The sequence below is a fragment of the Candoia aspera genome, chromosome 1 (genome assembly GCF_035149785.1).
Source record: "Candoia aspera isolate rCanAsp1 chromosome 1, rCanAsp1.hap2, whole genome shotgun sequence".
Classification (NCBI taxonomy): Eukaryota; Metazoa; Chordata; class Lepidosauria; order Squamata; family Boidae; genus Candoia; species Candoia aspera.
In genome coordinates this window covers 257,418,131-257,433,336 of record NC_086153.1, presented here as the reverse complement: position 1 = coordinate 257,433,336, position 15,206 = coordinate 257,418,131, and the positions used below count along the sequence as shown (strand labels likewise).

The window sequence follows — 15,206 nt, the reverse complement described above, 5'->3', positions numbered from 1 at the left end:
TCTAGCTCTCCAGTTGATCTGATCACCACAAGAGAACAGCAAGGACTTGCTGATGGTGATCTTTTGCCTGATGAGTTCATTAAACCAGAAAAGCAAACTGAAGATCTGTCTGATGAGACAGATGCTTCTCAGGAAAGTGATAGGAGTCAAAATTTAGCCCCATATTACCTCGCAGATCTCAGAGAAGTAATAAAGGCGTTCCTCCATCACATTTTCAGGCTGAAACAGTAAAGGCTTTCCACATATTCACAGACCCTGAGTCTTTAGAACAAGTGAATGCTTTACCACCTGAGATTGCACAAAATTGGCACTCTGCCATGCAACAGGAGTTAGCATCCTTGAAAGAAAATAAAACATGGAAACTGGTAAATCTACCTCCCAATGAACACTGTCTGGGTTGTAAGTGGGTTTTCAAACTGAAAAGGGATGCTGATGGCAAAATCCAAAAATATAAAGCAAGGTTGGTTGCAAAAGGGTTCACTCAGAGGAAAGATTTAGACTTTGACAAGACTTTTGCACCAGTTACTAAAGGTGAATCAATTAGATTACTGTTAAAAGTTGCTGCACTCAAAGGAATGTCAGTTCATCACTTTGACATTCAACCTGCATTTCTCTATGGTGATTTAGACCACAGATTATACATGCAGCGACCCCCTGGCTATGAAAAAGGGGAGAATCTAGTCTGTGAACTGCAGAAGTCAATCTATGGGTTAAAACAAGCTGCTAGATCCTGGAACCAAACAGTAGATGAAAAACTGCAGAATGTTGGTTTTGAAAAAGGAAAAGCAGATCCATGTGTATATGTGAAGAAAGACAAACAAGGGTGTATGTATCTGTGCATTTATGTTGATGATTTGCTGCTATTCACATCAACAGAAAAAAAAAGAAAAAAGCTTGATTTTGAAGCCTGCATGAAAAGCCATTTCACATTAAAAAGCCTTGGAACAGTAACAAATTACCTAGGTTTGAAAATACACAGGGAGAAGGGTGGTAGCTTTCTGTTAAGCCAACATAGTAAAATTCAAAAGCTCCTAGAGGATTTTAACATACAGAGTTGACAAAGAAAATTGGTTTGTGTCTTACTCCTTAGCAAAACAAAGGGGAGTGTTGGCATTTCTTTGTTTTTGCACGGACCAAGCCACTAGGTTACCATGGTAATTGAGTACTTTCTTAAGTATCAGCAAGGTGAAGAGGTCAAACTTAATTGTCCTCAATTTGGATGTTAAAAACTGCATTGCCTAGGGGAGGAACTTGCCTGGACTTGTTTTAGCTTTGCTTTTGCAGCCTCTCTTCCCTGTCCTCTCTGAGCGCATGTGAACACACAGCTTGTAAATATGTTTTTGTGCTTTCTGTAAATAAATTTATTTTTATAGAAATGCCTGGTGTGTGATTTTTCTGATCTCTCTGGTCTTTCTGATCTAGCACTCTGACAGAAACACCACACAAGGTAGCTTCCAACAACAAAAATCACACAATGAAAATAATACAATAATAAAATCACACAATTAAAACTCACTAGCTGTCATCAATTTTACATAGGCTAGGTCAGGAAATAAGCTCCACAAAGACTACTAGAACTCTGTTGTTGCAGGATACAATATCAATATTTTGAATTTCTCTCTTCTCCCTCTTTTACCCAAGAAAATCAAGGTGAAGTAACCTTGAGTTTCTTTCTCACTCCCTTGTCCCTTTCAGGGCTATGCTGGTGTTTATGACATGGTTCTTGCATTCCTTCTTCAAGGTAATCTTCATACTCCTCTACACTGGCAAAAGTTCTGCATAGATGTCCTTAGTAATGATCACATGTGTCTCCAATTACAGTATAACATCCAAGAGCACCCAAAATATCTTTCCTTAGTCTTGTAGGCTGGTACCATCCCATCAAGCACTGGGGTTAAGGCCATTTCTAGATATAGAATGCTCAGCCATAGAATTTCTGTCTTCCTGAGATTCTGTGTCAGGCCATTGACCCCTTCATCCAGTCTACATAGCCCACAAGCACTAATACAGAATTACACTGACTTCCCTGGTTCAAATGAAAGGAAGACAAATGCCATCTGGGCTTGGTTGCCAATTAGACAGGTTGGGCAGCCCAAATCTCTCTCTCTTATTTGTAGGTATGTAGATGATAGATGATAGATGATAGATGATAGATGATAGATGATAGATGATAGATTATAAATACATAGAGATAGAATTGCACAAATTACGTATTTTATTTGAGGCAATTTTGACATGATAACATGATGTGAAGGAAGTATATCACTTGCACAATGATGGCATGGTGTGCATTACATCTCTTGCCTCTACTTCAATCCCTACTCCCTGACATCCATGGTTCAATATGAAAATTGTGGAAAAATCTCTCTCTCTCTCTCTCTCTCTCTCTCTGTGGTTTGCTGTATTAGATTTTCTTGCAATGCCATTACACATTGAAACTGGTTTTATTAATTAATCATTTTTACTCTTTTAAAACAGTGCACGCATTTGAGGAACCACAACTATGTTTTTATAGGATAGTATCTCCTGGCAATCTTGCATTCATTTATGCTGCCCCTATAATCATTTTCATGCTGCAGGACAGAGCCATAGCTACTTTGCTAGCCATTGAAGAATAGAATGGTTTGGTTTTATATGACAGTGGGGGAATTTGGTTTTAAATTATCTTAATGCTTCAATGAAATTGAGCTGTTTTCCATTTTTTTCCAGAGAATATAACTGATGTTCAATACCTTATGCTTAATGTGACAGCAATATTCCTTCTCCAGATTAAACAGTTCAAATATATCCTTATGTCAGCCGCTGCACTGTGCCCCACTTGTTTAATGAATTGTACTCTCCTTGCTTAATACAGTAGTCTCTCAGGGATACAGCCTCATTCATTTTAGCTATCCTCTACATCCATGTACTTTATTTGTCTGCCGCTCCAAATAGAGACTATAAGAACAGCACTGGAAAAATATAACCCTGTTTCCAGCATTGATCTTGAAACATTTGCTGAGCTCTGTGGATTTGCAAGAATGTACTGAGCAAGGACATTATCTAGGGAAGATTGCCCTAATCTTCCACACAGTCCTCCAAAATTCCTTTTATTATGCTGCTCCCCAGAAAATGCTTTGTAAAAAGAGTGTCTGTTCACTTTGTAAATCCCAAAGAATCACCTTAACAAGAAAAGTTATGTTTTCTTCCATCATAAATATCCAGATCAAACTGAACAGACCATTGATTTTCAAAAGGAGATTTAGAACAGATTCAGAGGGATAGTCACTTGCTTTGCTCTTTGACAGTGATTACAGGCAATGCAGGTTGTGGTATTGTTATTTTCTGGACGTTACCACAGCTGGCTTCAGCAAAGGATCGTTACCTTGTCGTGGTGCTGGAGCTTGAGCACCTCAATGATGCCATGAGCTAAACCGTGAAGGGCCACACAAGATGGGAAGGTCATGACAGAGAGGTCAGACTAAATGCGATCCCTGGGGAAGGTAATGGCAACCCACCCCAGTATTCTTGCCGTGAAAACTAAATGGATTAGTACAACCAGAGATATGTCAGTATACAATCAGAAGATGAGACCCCCAGGTCGGAAGATGGTCAAAATGCTACTGGGGAGGAAGAGAGGATGAGTTCAACTAGCCCCAGATGTGATGACGCAGCTAGCTCAAAGCCAAAAGGACAGCTAGCAGCCGATGGTGCTGGTGGTGAACGGCGAATCCGATGTTCTAAGGATCAACACACTACTGGAACCTGGAATGTAAGATCTATGAGCCAGGGCAAATTGGATGTGGTTATTGGTGAGATGTCAAGATTAAAGATAGACATTTTGGGCGTCAGTGAACTGAAATGGACTGGAATGGGCCACTTCACATCAAATGACCACCAGATCTACTACTGTGGACAAGAGGACCACAGAAGAAATGGAGTAGCCTTCATAATTAATAGTAAAATGGCTAAAGCAGTGCTTGGATACAATCCAAAAAACGACAGAATGATCTCAATTCGAATTCAGGGCAAGCCATCTAACATCACAGTGATCCAAAGATACGCCCCAACCACAAATGCTGAAGAAGCTGAAGTAGAGCAGTTCTATGAGGATCTGCAGCACCTACTGGACAACACGCCTAAAAGAGATGTTATTTTCATCACGGGAGACTGGAATGCTAAGGTGGGCAGTCAAATGACACCTGGAATTACAGGTAAGTATGGCCTGGGAGAACAAAACAAAGCAGGACATAGGCTGATAGAATTTTGCCAAGACAATTCACTCTGCATAACAAACACTCTCTTCCAACAACCTAAGAGATGGCTTTATACATGGACTTCACCAGATGGACGACACCAAAATCAGATTGACTACATCCTTTGCAGCCAAAGGTGGCGGGCATCTGTACAGTCAGTAAAAACAAGGCCTGGAGCTGACTGTAGTTCAGATCACGAACTTCTTCTTGCACAATTTAGGATCAGACTAAAGAGATTAGGGATGTCATGAGTAAGGATGGCGAGCAGGGGGCTCCCATCCAGACTGTCAAGCGCATGCGTAGCACTGATGAATTGTTCAGCCATTCAAAGAGACACAGATTGGGACCGCCTTAACCCTTGGGGGTTATATGTCTGGGTTTTTTCCCACGCTTCTTCAGTTTGTTAGGATTCCTGTTAAGTACTAGCAATAAATATTAGAGACCAGTTCATTGTCTCAGTGTGTTTCCTGGTTGTTAGGACAAGGGAAGACCCACAGATCAGCTAGATATGAGCTCACTAATATTCCTAAGGAATATGCAGTGGAGGTGAAGAATCGATTTAAGGGACTGGACTTAGTAGATAGGGTCCCGGAAGAACTCTGGACAGAAGTTCGCAGCATTGTTCAGGAGGCGGCAACAAAATACATCCCAAAGAAAGAGAAAACCAAGAAGGCAAAATGGCTGTCTGCTGAGACACTAGAAGTAGCCCAAGAAAGAAGGAAAGCAAAAGGCAACAGTGATAGGGGGAGATATGCCCAATTAAATGCAAAATTCCAGAGGTTAGCCAGAAGGGATAAGGAATTATTTTTAAACAAGCAATGCACGGAAGTGGAAGAAGACAATAGAATAGGAAAGACAAGAGACCTCTTCCAGAAAATGAGAAACATCGGAGGTAAATTCCAGGCCAAAATGGGTATGATCAAAAAGAAAGATGGCAAGGACCTAACAGAAGAAGAAGAGATCAAGAAAAGGTGGCAAGAATATACAGAAGACCTGTATAGGAAGGATAACAATATCGGGGATAGCTTTGACAGTGTGGTCAGTGAGCTAGAGCCAGACATTCTGAAGAGTGAGGTTGAGTGGGCCTTAAGAAGCATTGCTAATAACAAGGCAGCAGGAGATGACGGCATCCCAGCTGAACTGTTCAAAATCTTGCAAGATGATGCTGTCAAGGTAATGCATGCTATATGCCAGCAAATTTGGAAAACACAAGAATGGCCATCAGACTGGAAAAAATCAACTTATATCCCCATACCAAAAAAGGGGAACACTAAAGAATGTTCAAACTATCGAACAGTGGCACTCATTTCACATGCCAGTAAGGTAATGCTCAAGATCCTGCAAGGTAGGCTTCAGCAATTCATGGAGCGAGAATTGCCAGATGTACAAGCTGGGTTTAGAAAAGGCAGAGGAACTAGAGACAAAATTGCCAACATCCGCTGGATAATGGAAAAAGCCAGGGAGTTTCAGAAAAACATCTATTTCTGTTTTATTGACTATTCTAAAGCCTTTGACTGTGTGGACCATAACAAATTGTGGCAAGTTCTTAGTGGTATGGGGATACCAAGTCATCTTGTCTGCCTCCTGAAGAATCTGTATAATGACCAAGTAGCAACAGTAAGAACAGACCACGGAACAACGGACTGGTTTAAGATTGGGAAAGGAGTACAGCAGGGCTGTATACTCTCACCCTACCTATTCAACTTGTATGCAGAACACATCATGCGACAAGCTGGGCTTGAGGAATCCAAGGCTGGAGTTAAAATCTCTGGAAGAAACATTAACAATCTCAGATATGCTGATGATACCACTTTGATAGCTGAAAGTGAAGAGGAACTGAGGAGCCTTATGATGAAGGTGAAAGAAGAAAGTGCAAAAGCTGGCTTGCAGCGAAACCTCAAAAAAACCAAGATGATGGCAACCAGCTTGATTGATAACTGGCAAATAGAGGGAGAAAATGTAGAAGCAGTGAAAGACTTTGTGTTCTTAGGTGCAAAGATTACTGCAGATGCTGACTGCAGTCAGGAAATCAGAAGACGCTTAATCCTTGGGAGAAGAGCAATGACCAATCTCGATAAAATAGTGAAGAGCAGAGGCATCACACTGACAACAAAGGCCCGCATAGTTAAAGCAATGGTGTTCCCCATAGTAACATATGGCTGCAAGAGCTGGACCATAAGGAAGGCTGAGAGAAGGAAGATCGATGCTTTTGAACTGTGGTGTTGGAGGAAAATTATGAGAGTGCCTTGGACTGCAAGAAGATCAAACCAGTCCATCCTCCAGGAAATACAGCCAGACTGCTCACTTGAGGGAATGATATTAAAGGCAAAACTGAAATACTTTGGCCACATAATGAGAAGACAGGACACCCTGGAGAAGATGCTGATGCAAGGGAGAGTGGAGGGCAAAAGGAAGAGGGGCCAACCAAGGGCAAGATGGATGGATGATATTCTAGAGGTGACGGACTAGTCCCTGGGGGAGCTGGGGGTGTTGACGACCGACAGGAAGCTCTGGCGTGGGCTGGTCCATGAAGTCACGAAGAGTCAGAAGCGACTAAACGAATAAACAACAACAACCACAGCTGGAGAACAATAAAGCAGTGGGGGAGATAGTTCTTCATAATGAACTCACATTTGTTTATCAGATTTGTATTGCAACTTTTTCATTCGTGAGCTCAAGGCATACATAAGGCTCTTTCCACCTATGTGGAAAGACTGGGCTGAAAGTGAGTAACTGGCACAAAATCACCCAGTGAATTTCAGTGGCTAATGGTGGTCTAGAACCTGGGTTTTCCAATACCAATTCAATACTTCAATCATTATATCACACTGGTTCTTGTTCTGTGTATTATTTGTATTAGACATAGAAGGAGAGAGCAAAGCTCTAAATATTTTTAAAGTCTAATTGTATTTTGCTTTGGCATAATAAATTCAATCTTGGATAAAGGATGGTGAAGGATCCATTCATAATGGAGGAAATGCCAAATCCCTAATTCCAGCAACCTTGGGGATCCCATAGAGAGCCTGTGTGATGATTGTACTGTGTTTGGATAGATGTTCTTCTCCCACCATTTTGCTCTTATTTATTTGTTAAGTGTTTTAACGGTTGTGTTATTGTTTTAACTGTTGGTTGTATGCTGCCCAGAGTCACATTCAGTGAGATGGGCAGCCATATATTTTTTTTAAAATAAATAAATAAATTCCAGGAAAAATCCAAAGTGGGTCAAGAATGGAATAATAGCAGAAATAATTAGCTCCAGAGTTCTGCATTGTGTTATTTTTTTCTAGATAATATTAGTGGCAAGAGAGTTTTGACCCAGGACATTCAAAGTCTCCCTTCCCACAAAGCAACAAGGTAGCAGAGATATCTACTACTTCAAGGAGGACACTTCTGAAAGTGCATCCTTTCTTCCACCTGCAGATCTTTTCATAGAGTGGGAGAGCTTCAGGGTCTTGGTGTGAATCCTGTTCAGCAAATTGAGTTTGGGATCTGTAATGTAATATCCTGTCTCCATGGGTAGGAGTGACTGTAGTTTTACTTTAGAAAGTATTCCTTGTCACAATGAAGAATAGAGAGTTTGCCGCTTTCATAGTTGTTCTGTGACAGGCTGCATTAGCTCCTGTCTATTGGCTTTGGTTTCTGTGCATACAGTGCATGGGCCAGTAAAAAGTATTTCATCATATACATAACTATAGATAAGACAATGTATTTTGTATTATCAGCATGTAACAATTGCATCTTTTGTATAATTATTAAAGAGAACTTTCAATGCTCCTCTAAGCTATGCTTCTTTCTACTAATGTGCCAACTGTAATATGGAGATAGATTTATTAATTATTTTATTTAATTATAGTTTCACACCCAAAGCAACAGATAATATCTAATAAAAATGTTGGTGAAATTTCCTGTTTCACTTTAGCAATTTATTGTCTGATTGTCCCGTTAAATCAATGTCATAAGACCACACATTATTAATTAAACACATGTTTGGTCTGTGGGAGGCTTACCTTATTCATTCTCCGAATCACTATAATATTCACCTAGACACCTACACACAATAGGATGGTGCAATAAAAGTGTTAAAATTAAATAGTAGTTCCAGCAGAAACTATAATAACTTTGCTTTAATTTGTATTAATCATTTTTTAAAAGAATGCAGAAGTACATATAATCTCAGTTGTATGAGTTGATTGAGCTAGAATAATTAAATCATATTACTTTTTTGCCATGTATAATAGTAATGCAATATCTGTTTCTGTCTACAGTTAAGAAATGTGCTCATAAAGTTGTAGAGCATTATTCTCAAGCGCTAGATTACTCAAACATTTTTTTTTCCTTGTCTCATGTTCTGGGTACAGCAAAGGCATTTTCTCCATCTTTTGTATAGCTGGATTTTCATGGCAGACAGATGCGGAATGAAACATGGCACCACAGATTTTATTAGCATTCTTAGCTATGCTGTGCACAGTAGATTCACCCAGGTAAAATGCTGGTCTTAGGACTGAGGGTCTTTCACCAACTTCATGATGTAATACATCCAACTTTCTTTCTCGTGTTAGAAGTTTTTCTTTCTATTTTGGGTAAAGGGTTTGAGCAAGATGTTAATGGCCATTATGACCCCATAGTAACAGTAGTAGAAAAGTTAGTGTTGGGGGAAAAGGAATGCACAACTAGAACCACACAACACAATGGTAAATGTGTAAGTAAGGGCAGAAAGGGGTTTTGGCTAAAAAATGTTCAAGCCTTTTTTTTTTTTTTTTTTGTACAAAGTGAATTCTTGGACAAAAGTTATCAATTGCATAATAGCAAATCCACATAACGTGAGGGAAACACGCATCAACATTATCACATTGCTAAAAAGTAAAATGTTATCTGAAGCATATGCAGTACTGTTCATTCACCCATAAAGCACATGCCAATGTGCATTTCAAGTTCACATTTGTCAAAGCATTGGGGGAAAAATCTTATTTCTAAATGAGCTAAAAATAAACTCACCATGAGGACTGCATTCATTAGAATGCTAGAAATGATCCAAGAAACTCATGATATTGTTCTGATATTATGGTTATAGTGTACATGTAGTTTTAGCATTATGAGAATAAGCCCTGGTGACTTGAGTTTAAACAGACTACCCTGCAGTTCCTACACAGCCTTGGGAATGCAATTTCTCTTCCAGTTTTGAATAACCATGTTGTTTCTTGGCAACATTTTGGGAGTGGCGAGTGCCTTCTTCCTAAGGCTGAGAGAAATTGACTGGCCATTACCTGTGTTTTTTCTGGGGCAACTAGCTTACTACAAGGGAACTGTAGAGCTTTTCTAAGAAGGACAATGCTTACTGCAGACTAAGCATCCCTCAATGAAAGGATTATACTCTTCATTGCACTGCTGATTGCGTAAAGGGCTAACATAAAGGGCCAACAGTCACTTCCTCCTCTAAATTCAGATTATATTTTTGCTGTCACTAACTGACACTGAGGGAGGTACTACTGTTCTCAATGCAATCTAGGGCATATGACAACTTAGTCAATATGTAGGGCTGTCATAGTGAAAAGAAGACATAGTAGACTAAGGATTGTGATGTATACAGCACAATCTCCTATTATCACAGTTGCAATATTAAAAAAGGAAATAAATGATATAAAATGGGTAATGCTGAGATACTATGCTAAGTGGGGAAGGGGGCTTCTTAATTTCCAACAGCGTATATAAAATAGTGTGACTTGTTATGTGTTTTTATTGTTACTGCACAATTCCACTTATTGTAAAACAAATAAGCCATTATCTCTATGACAACTACTAGTCCATCTGCCTAAGACAAAAAGGATGTTATCATAAATTGAGGGTTTCTATACCAAAAATACAGCTGTGCGCTTTGGGTTGTTCTCCTTCCTACAACTTCCCTCAGGGCATATTTATCTCCTAGGAACAAGTCATATGAAACCAAATGAGGCCTGAATAAACTGATGGATATCTTGATGCACTTGGTACAAAAACAGCATAAATTCACAGCAAAATTCTAGCCCTCTGAAGGGTGCTGCAGGTCACAGCTTGACAAGGTTTCAAGGAAAAAAAAAACTTGTTTTCTCTGTGCTATCTCATCAATAACTACAGTAGTCCCAGTAGACTACCTACCCTCCTTGCTTCTCAGAAGACTGTTAAGACATTGCTTTTCCCCTGGCACTGGATCAGGAGGGGGGTAATGCCTAGCATTTGTAGTGTTGTGATGGGACTGTTATGGTGCTTGGTGTTGTAAGGGAGTTTTTAATTTTTTTTGTATTATTATTTATCTGTTGTTAACTGCCCAGAGTTCTATGATATGATATGATTTATCAGTCCAGAGAGTTCTGCTGAATCAAAATATTGACTCACCTTATTCAATATTTTCTTTTCTCCCAGAAGCTGATGAGATAGCTCTGGGAAGTTCACAAGTAAGACCTGCACAATGTAATCTCCCAGTGCAGCTTATGGCAATTAAGCGTCACCAGGGACAGATGGAAAAAGTTCGCATCTTTCCATCATAGATGTATTTCATGCCATTTCTACAACAATCTGCAGTTTAAAAATACTGAAATAGAAACTTGCCTTTCTTAAAAAAAATGTCTTTGAATGTATATTTTTTAATTATGTGAAGGTATGTTTTGTCTCCATTTTATCCTGACTTTTATTACAGGAAGTCACACAAAATAATCTGTTCAGATCTCTTTAAACACTCAATACTGTAATTAAATACTTTTTAAAAATTCTCTATTTTCCAAATCATTATAAAAATACAGAACATTTACACAGTTTAATTATTAACTAGGATAGATTTACGGAAAATAAATATATTTTCATGCCAAGGGAAGGTGCTTGAATGCATATTTATTTTTTGTTCTTTGCATTCATACCTTTCCTTCAGATGTTGAAGAAAACATGGGCAAACATGTTCTGAAACATGAAGCCCTCATTTAGGCAGGTAAGCCTTCAATCATAATTCTAGCAATCATTCCTACATGCATTTAAGAACACAAGCCAGTTGTGTATGAATTATTGATTTCTAAATTAGGGGTGATTGTCTAATACAATTTTTTTTTCACTTTTCAGATTGGCAACACTTGTTTACAAAACCAAAGTAATGTAACAGACCCTAGCATGCAGGTATGAATCTTGTTCATTTTATACATTCTGAGGTGATCATTGAGGTTAAATTTCATCCCCCCCCCCTTGTTCTGAATCATCAGCTTTGAAAGAGAAGCCATTCTCTGTGCAATGTTATTTTTATCCTCTGAGGTGTTTTTCTTTTTTTGTTTTGTCTGATATCTCATATCTGATCTACAGCTTGCATTATTTAAAACAAATACATTGATGCAGGAAGATGGGTTGATGCAAGAAGAAGGCAATATAGGAAGAATTAAGGTTAAGCCCCTCCTATCATAGCTTTTTATTCATTATCTATATTAACTGATGTTGGTATAATCCAGTATTTTTAGCTGATGTTGAAATAAACCAGTATTATTATTTATTGAGAATGTATTACAGTTGAGTTGCCCAATATGTTCCTATTTAATTTGAAGAACTCACTATTGGATAAAAATTTAGAAACCAGAAAATTCATAAGTACATATGAATGTCTTTTCTGGAGTAACTCACATCATCTTGTACCAAGGATATTCCTCCAGAAGGAACACAGTTTTGGTTGTGGGCAATTTGAACATTAGAATCACCAAGATATAGACTTGTGATGGATCACATGTTGATATGCCTGCTTGATGTGAAGATTGCAGACATCACAACCATCTAGATAGGTTTCTGGAGAGTGTTGGGGAGGAAGTAGAGGTCATGGTCCACATTGACATCAGTTTTTTTGTTGTTTTTGTTTTAATCATATGGCATAGCAGTTCAGTGTTCATGCTGCTTTTTCTTGCTGGGAAATCCTTGTGAGGTCCAGCAGCCAGATGTGTAGACTATTTAGCCATGACAAGTCACGTTGCCTGGGGTGCACCACAAGGAGGCTAGTCTACATTGCGCCGAGTTGGACCGAGAGAGAGCAACTGGCCCAAGGTCACCCAGCCAGGTTTCATGCCTAAGGTGGGACTAGAACTCACAGACTCCTGGTTTCTAGCCCAGCACCTTAACCACTAGACCAAACTGGCTCTCATTGACATCAGTGATATTGGGAGATGTATACAATCAGTCCTGGAAGACAAATGTAGGCTGTTGGGAAATCCAGGACCACCAGAGTATTCTCATTCTCAGAAATTCTATTTGTACCCTGCACAGGGCTATAGAGAAGAGAATCCAAGATTTCAATATGTGGTTAAAATGATGATGCTATATTAAGATTTTTAGAAACATATTTTACATTTTTTAAAATAGAAGATCAATGATTTGTCATAACAGGATATCCCATCTCTATATTCCAAAGTTATTGCATATAAAGCTCCTCTATTACACACTATAAAAAAACAATCCTGTTCCTTCTCTGCTGCACTCCAACAGTGTACCAAGTGCATAAGATTGCATTAGAAAAGGGAAGTGATTTCTAGGTTTTCCATCCAAAGCCATTTTTCCCCCCAAGAAGGTAATGAAATGTTCTCTGGAACACCCTGTTGGTTTACAGAAATGTATTACTTTCCTCCTGAAAAATTCTCAGATTAGGGTGTGTAGTTATTTAATGAGAAGGAAATCTGCATAGTAGCTATATTGTCCTGTTACTGTGGATTCCTCTCTACATGAATGTACAACCCAGGCCTATAAGTTCTCATTGTGCTCCATTTTCAACTGCTTTGTTCTCCATTCAAACAAACTTCTGTACAATTTGTTGCCTTTAGTCACAAATGTCTTTCCCCAGGCTAGTCAGACTTGAAAAAATGGTAGCAATTCATTATGTTATTTCTGCTATATCAATGATCATGGGTGGTCAATAGGTGAGCAAGCAAATATGGAATTATTTTTAGTTAGGAAGGATTGGGCACCTGATGATTTTCTTCTGTTTACCTCTATGAAAATTTGAAGATAGATAGATAGATAGTCACACCTCTTCTCTGAGGGAAATATCCCTTATTGACTATGACAGCCTTGCCGTGCAGTGTAATCTATTTATTTGCTTTTCAAGAGGACCTGATTCTCCTGATTCAATTTCCCTTTGAAGCAGATCAACCTTATTCATTGGTGTCCAAACTTATGCTTTCATACCTTACAAGTCCCATTGAAACATTTTAATATTGCCTGTGTTTTCTTCATTATACCCACAGAAATCACATAGTCCTCCATGGATTAAACCAGAAAATAACAAATCAACTGAGAGAAAAGAAAACAATGCTGAAGAGTCAGCTAAAATCAACGAAAAGACTCTGTAAATACCATCTAGCTATCTTTAAAATGTTATTCATTTGCTATCGTCTTCAGCTTTTTAGTCCAGAGGCATGAAAATGTACCAGGTTTCTAGAGCATGTAATTTTTTCACTATTTTATGGATGTTTGTAAATTAGTTGAGAAATTTCTGAAATAGATTGACTAGTATCTTTCAGCAATAATCCAACACAAATGGATGTTTGAAAAAAAATGCTTTGTAATACAGTCCAGTTTTTTGAAATATTATTCAGCCCTGATCTGTAACTTGCTTATTATAAATCACTGTTTTGTAAAGAAAAGCTATTAAGAAGTTTTATTTTATTAACCAATTCTGTTTTGTAAGTATCGTTATTGCATACTAAGGTCAAAACAGATAAAAATTGACTCTACACATATGTACATATTCAATCAGACACGAAAGAATCACAGTATTTCAGAAACAGTATTTACCTGTTGCAAATTTTTGATCATCTGGAATTGTTATGTAGTAACCATTTGGTTCCAAATAGAATCCTTTGTACATGGTGATATTTATTATCCAAACAACTATCTGAAAGTTTGGGAGATTTCATCCAGTCAAATAAAATAGATTTTATAGCAGATTGTTATGGAAAACAACCCAGAAAAAAGTTGGTTGTAATTAAATCCTGTTAAAAGTAAATGGGGCTTAAGGTGATCAGTTCAAATTCTTATAAAACTGTACAGAAAGCACAGTTGGTACAATATATTTAAGAATCACTCTCTTGGAATTATAGCCTGTTTCTTAGTTATACACTTCATAGGGACTTCATGACTTTGAATTCCTCCTATGTAATTATGTCCAGATACATAAATAGCTATTTTCTAGATAATAGATAATTAGATTTCAGGGGAAGAAACCTTGCTCATTTAATGTAGACATACTAATTTTCTATTATCAGAAGTTTGCCTTTGTGTAAAGGATGATCACATGACTCATATGTGAAAATATTTTTTTCAGGAAGTTGGAATTTTTCCTGCATTGTATTCATAACAACTATTGCTAAAAATAATGGTTATAAACAACTTCCTTACTCCTTCACAGTGCAATCCTATGCCAACTAGCTTCCAATCTTTAGTGGTGTGCTGGAAGGGGCTTGTGAAAACTCCTTGCTAATTTGATTGGGGAGGGTAATATCCGTGTCCCTTATTAATGCCGACATAGTCTCTGAGGTATCCCTTAGAGACATTATATGTCACATGCTCATAATCTATAACTCTGGTTTTCATGGTAGATGAGATCCCTCCCTGCCATCTGCTCATCCTCATAGCCACACTCTGCAACAAAGAGCTAAAGGCAGCTTGGCATGGGAGGGGGGGTTGAGTTGCTTTGAGGAGCGGAGATTCCAAAAGTGCCAGCTGCAACTTCCATGCCATGAGCATGAGGAATTATGTGGGGTTGGGGCAAGAAAGCATGGCAAGGCTTTTGCCTCCTCACTACTGGTAATCCAACCCTTTTGCTGCCTAAGGGATTGCTGAACAGACTGTAGCCTTGACAAGGCACTGAAGATGTCTCTAGCAAAGTTGCTGGCAAGGAAGAAGGAGGAAGCAGAGTAGCTCCATCTTCTGTTCCATCCCGAACCACCTAAGTCTTCTCAGTGCAGCAGCAGAGCCTCCCCA

General features: G+C 38.6%; 1 protein-coding gene across 2 annotated transcripts in view; it reads left to right on the top strand.

The window, feature by feature from the left end:
- Positions 1–14,199, top strand: part of LUZP2 (leucine zipper protein 2) — a 376,168-nt gene extending 361,969 nt beyond the window's left edge. For both annotated transcript variants that reach the window (XM_063293144.1, XM_063293139.1), the window contains 2 exons: positions 11,319–11,372; positions 13,469–14,199. In XM_063293144.1, the coding sequence (XP_063149214.1) occupies positions 11,319–11,372; positions 13,469–13,573 (159 nt within the window). In that variant the 3' untranslated portion in view covers positions 13,574–14,199. The remainder of the gene's footprint in view (positions 1–11,318; positions 11,373–13,468) is intronic.
- The last annotated feature ends 1,007 nt before the right edge of the window (positions 14,200–15,206 follow it).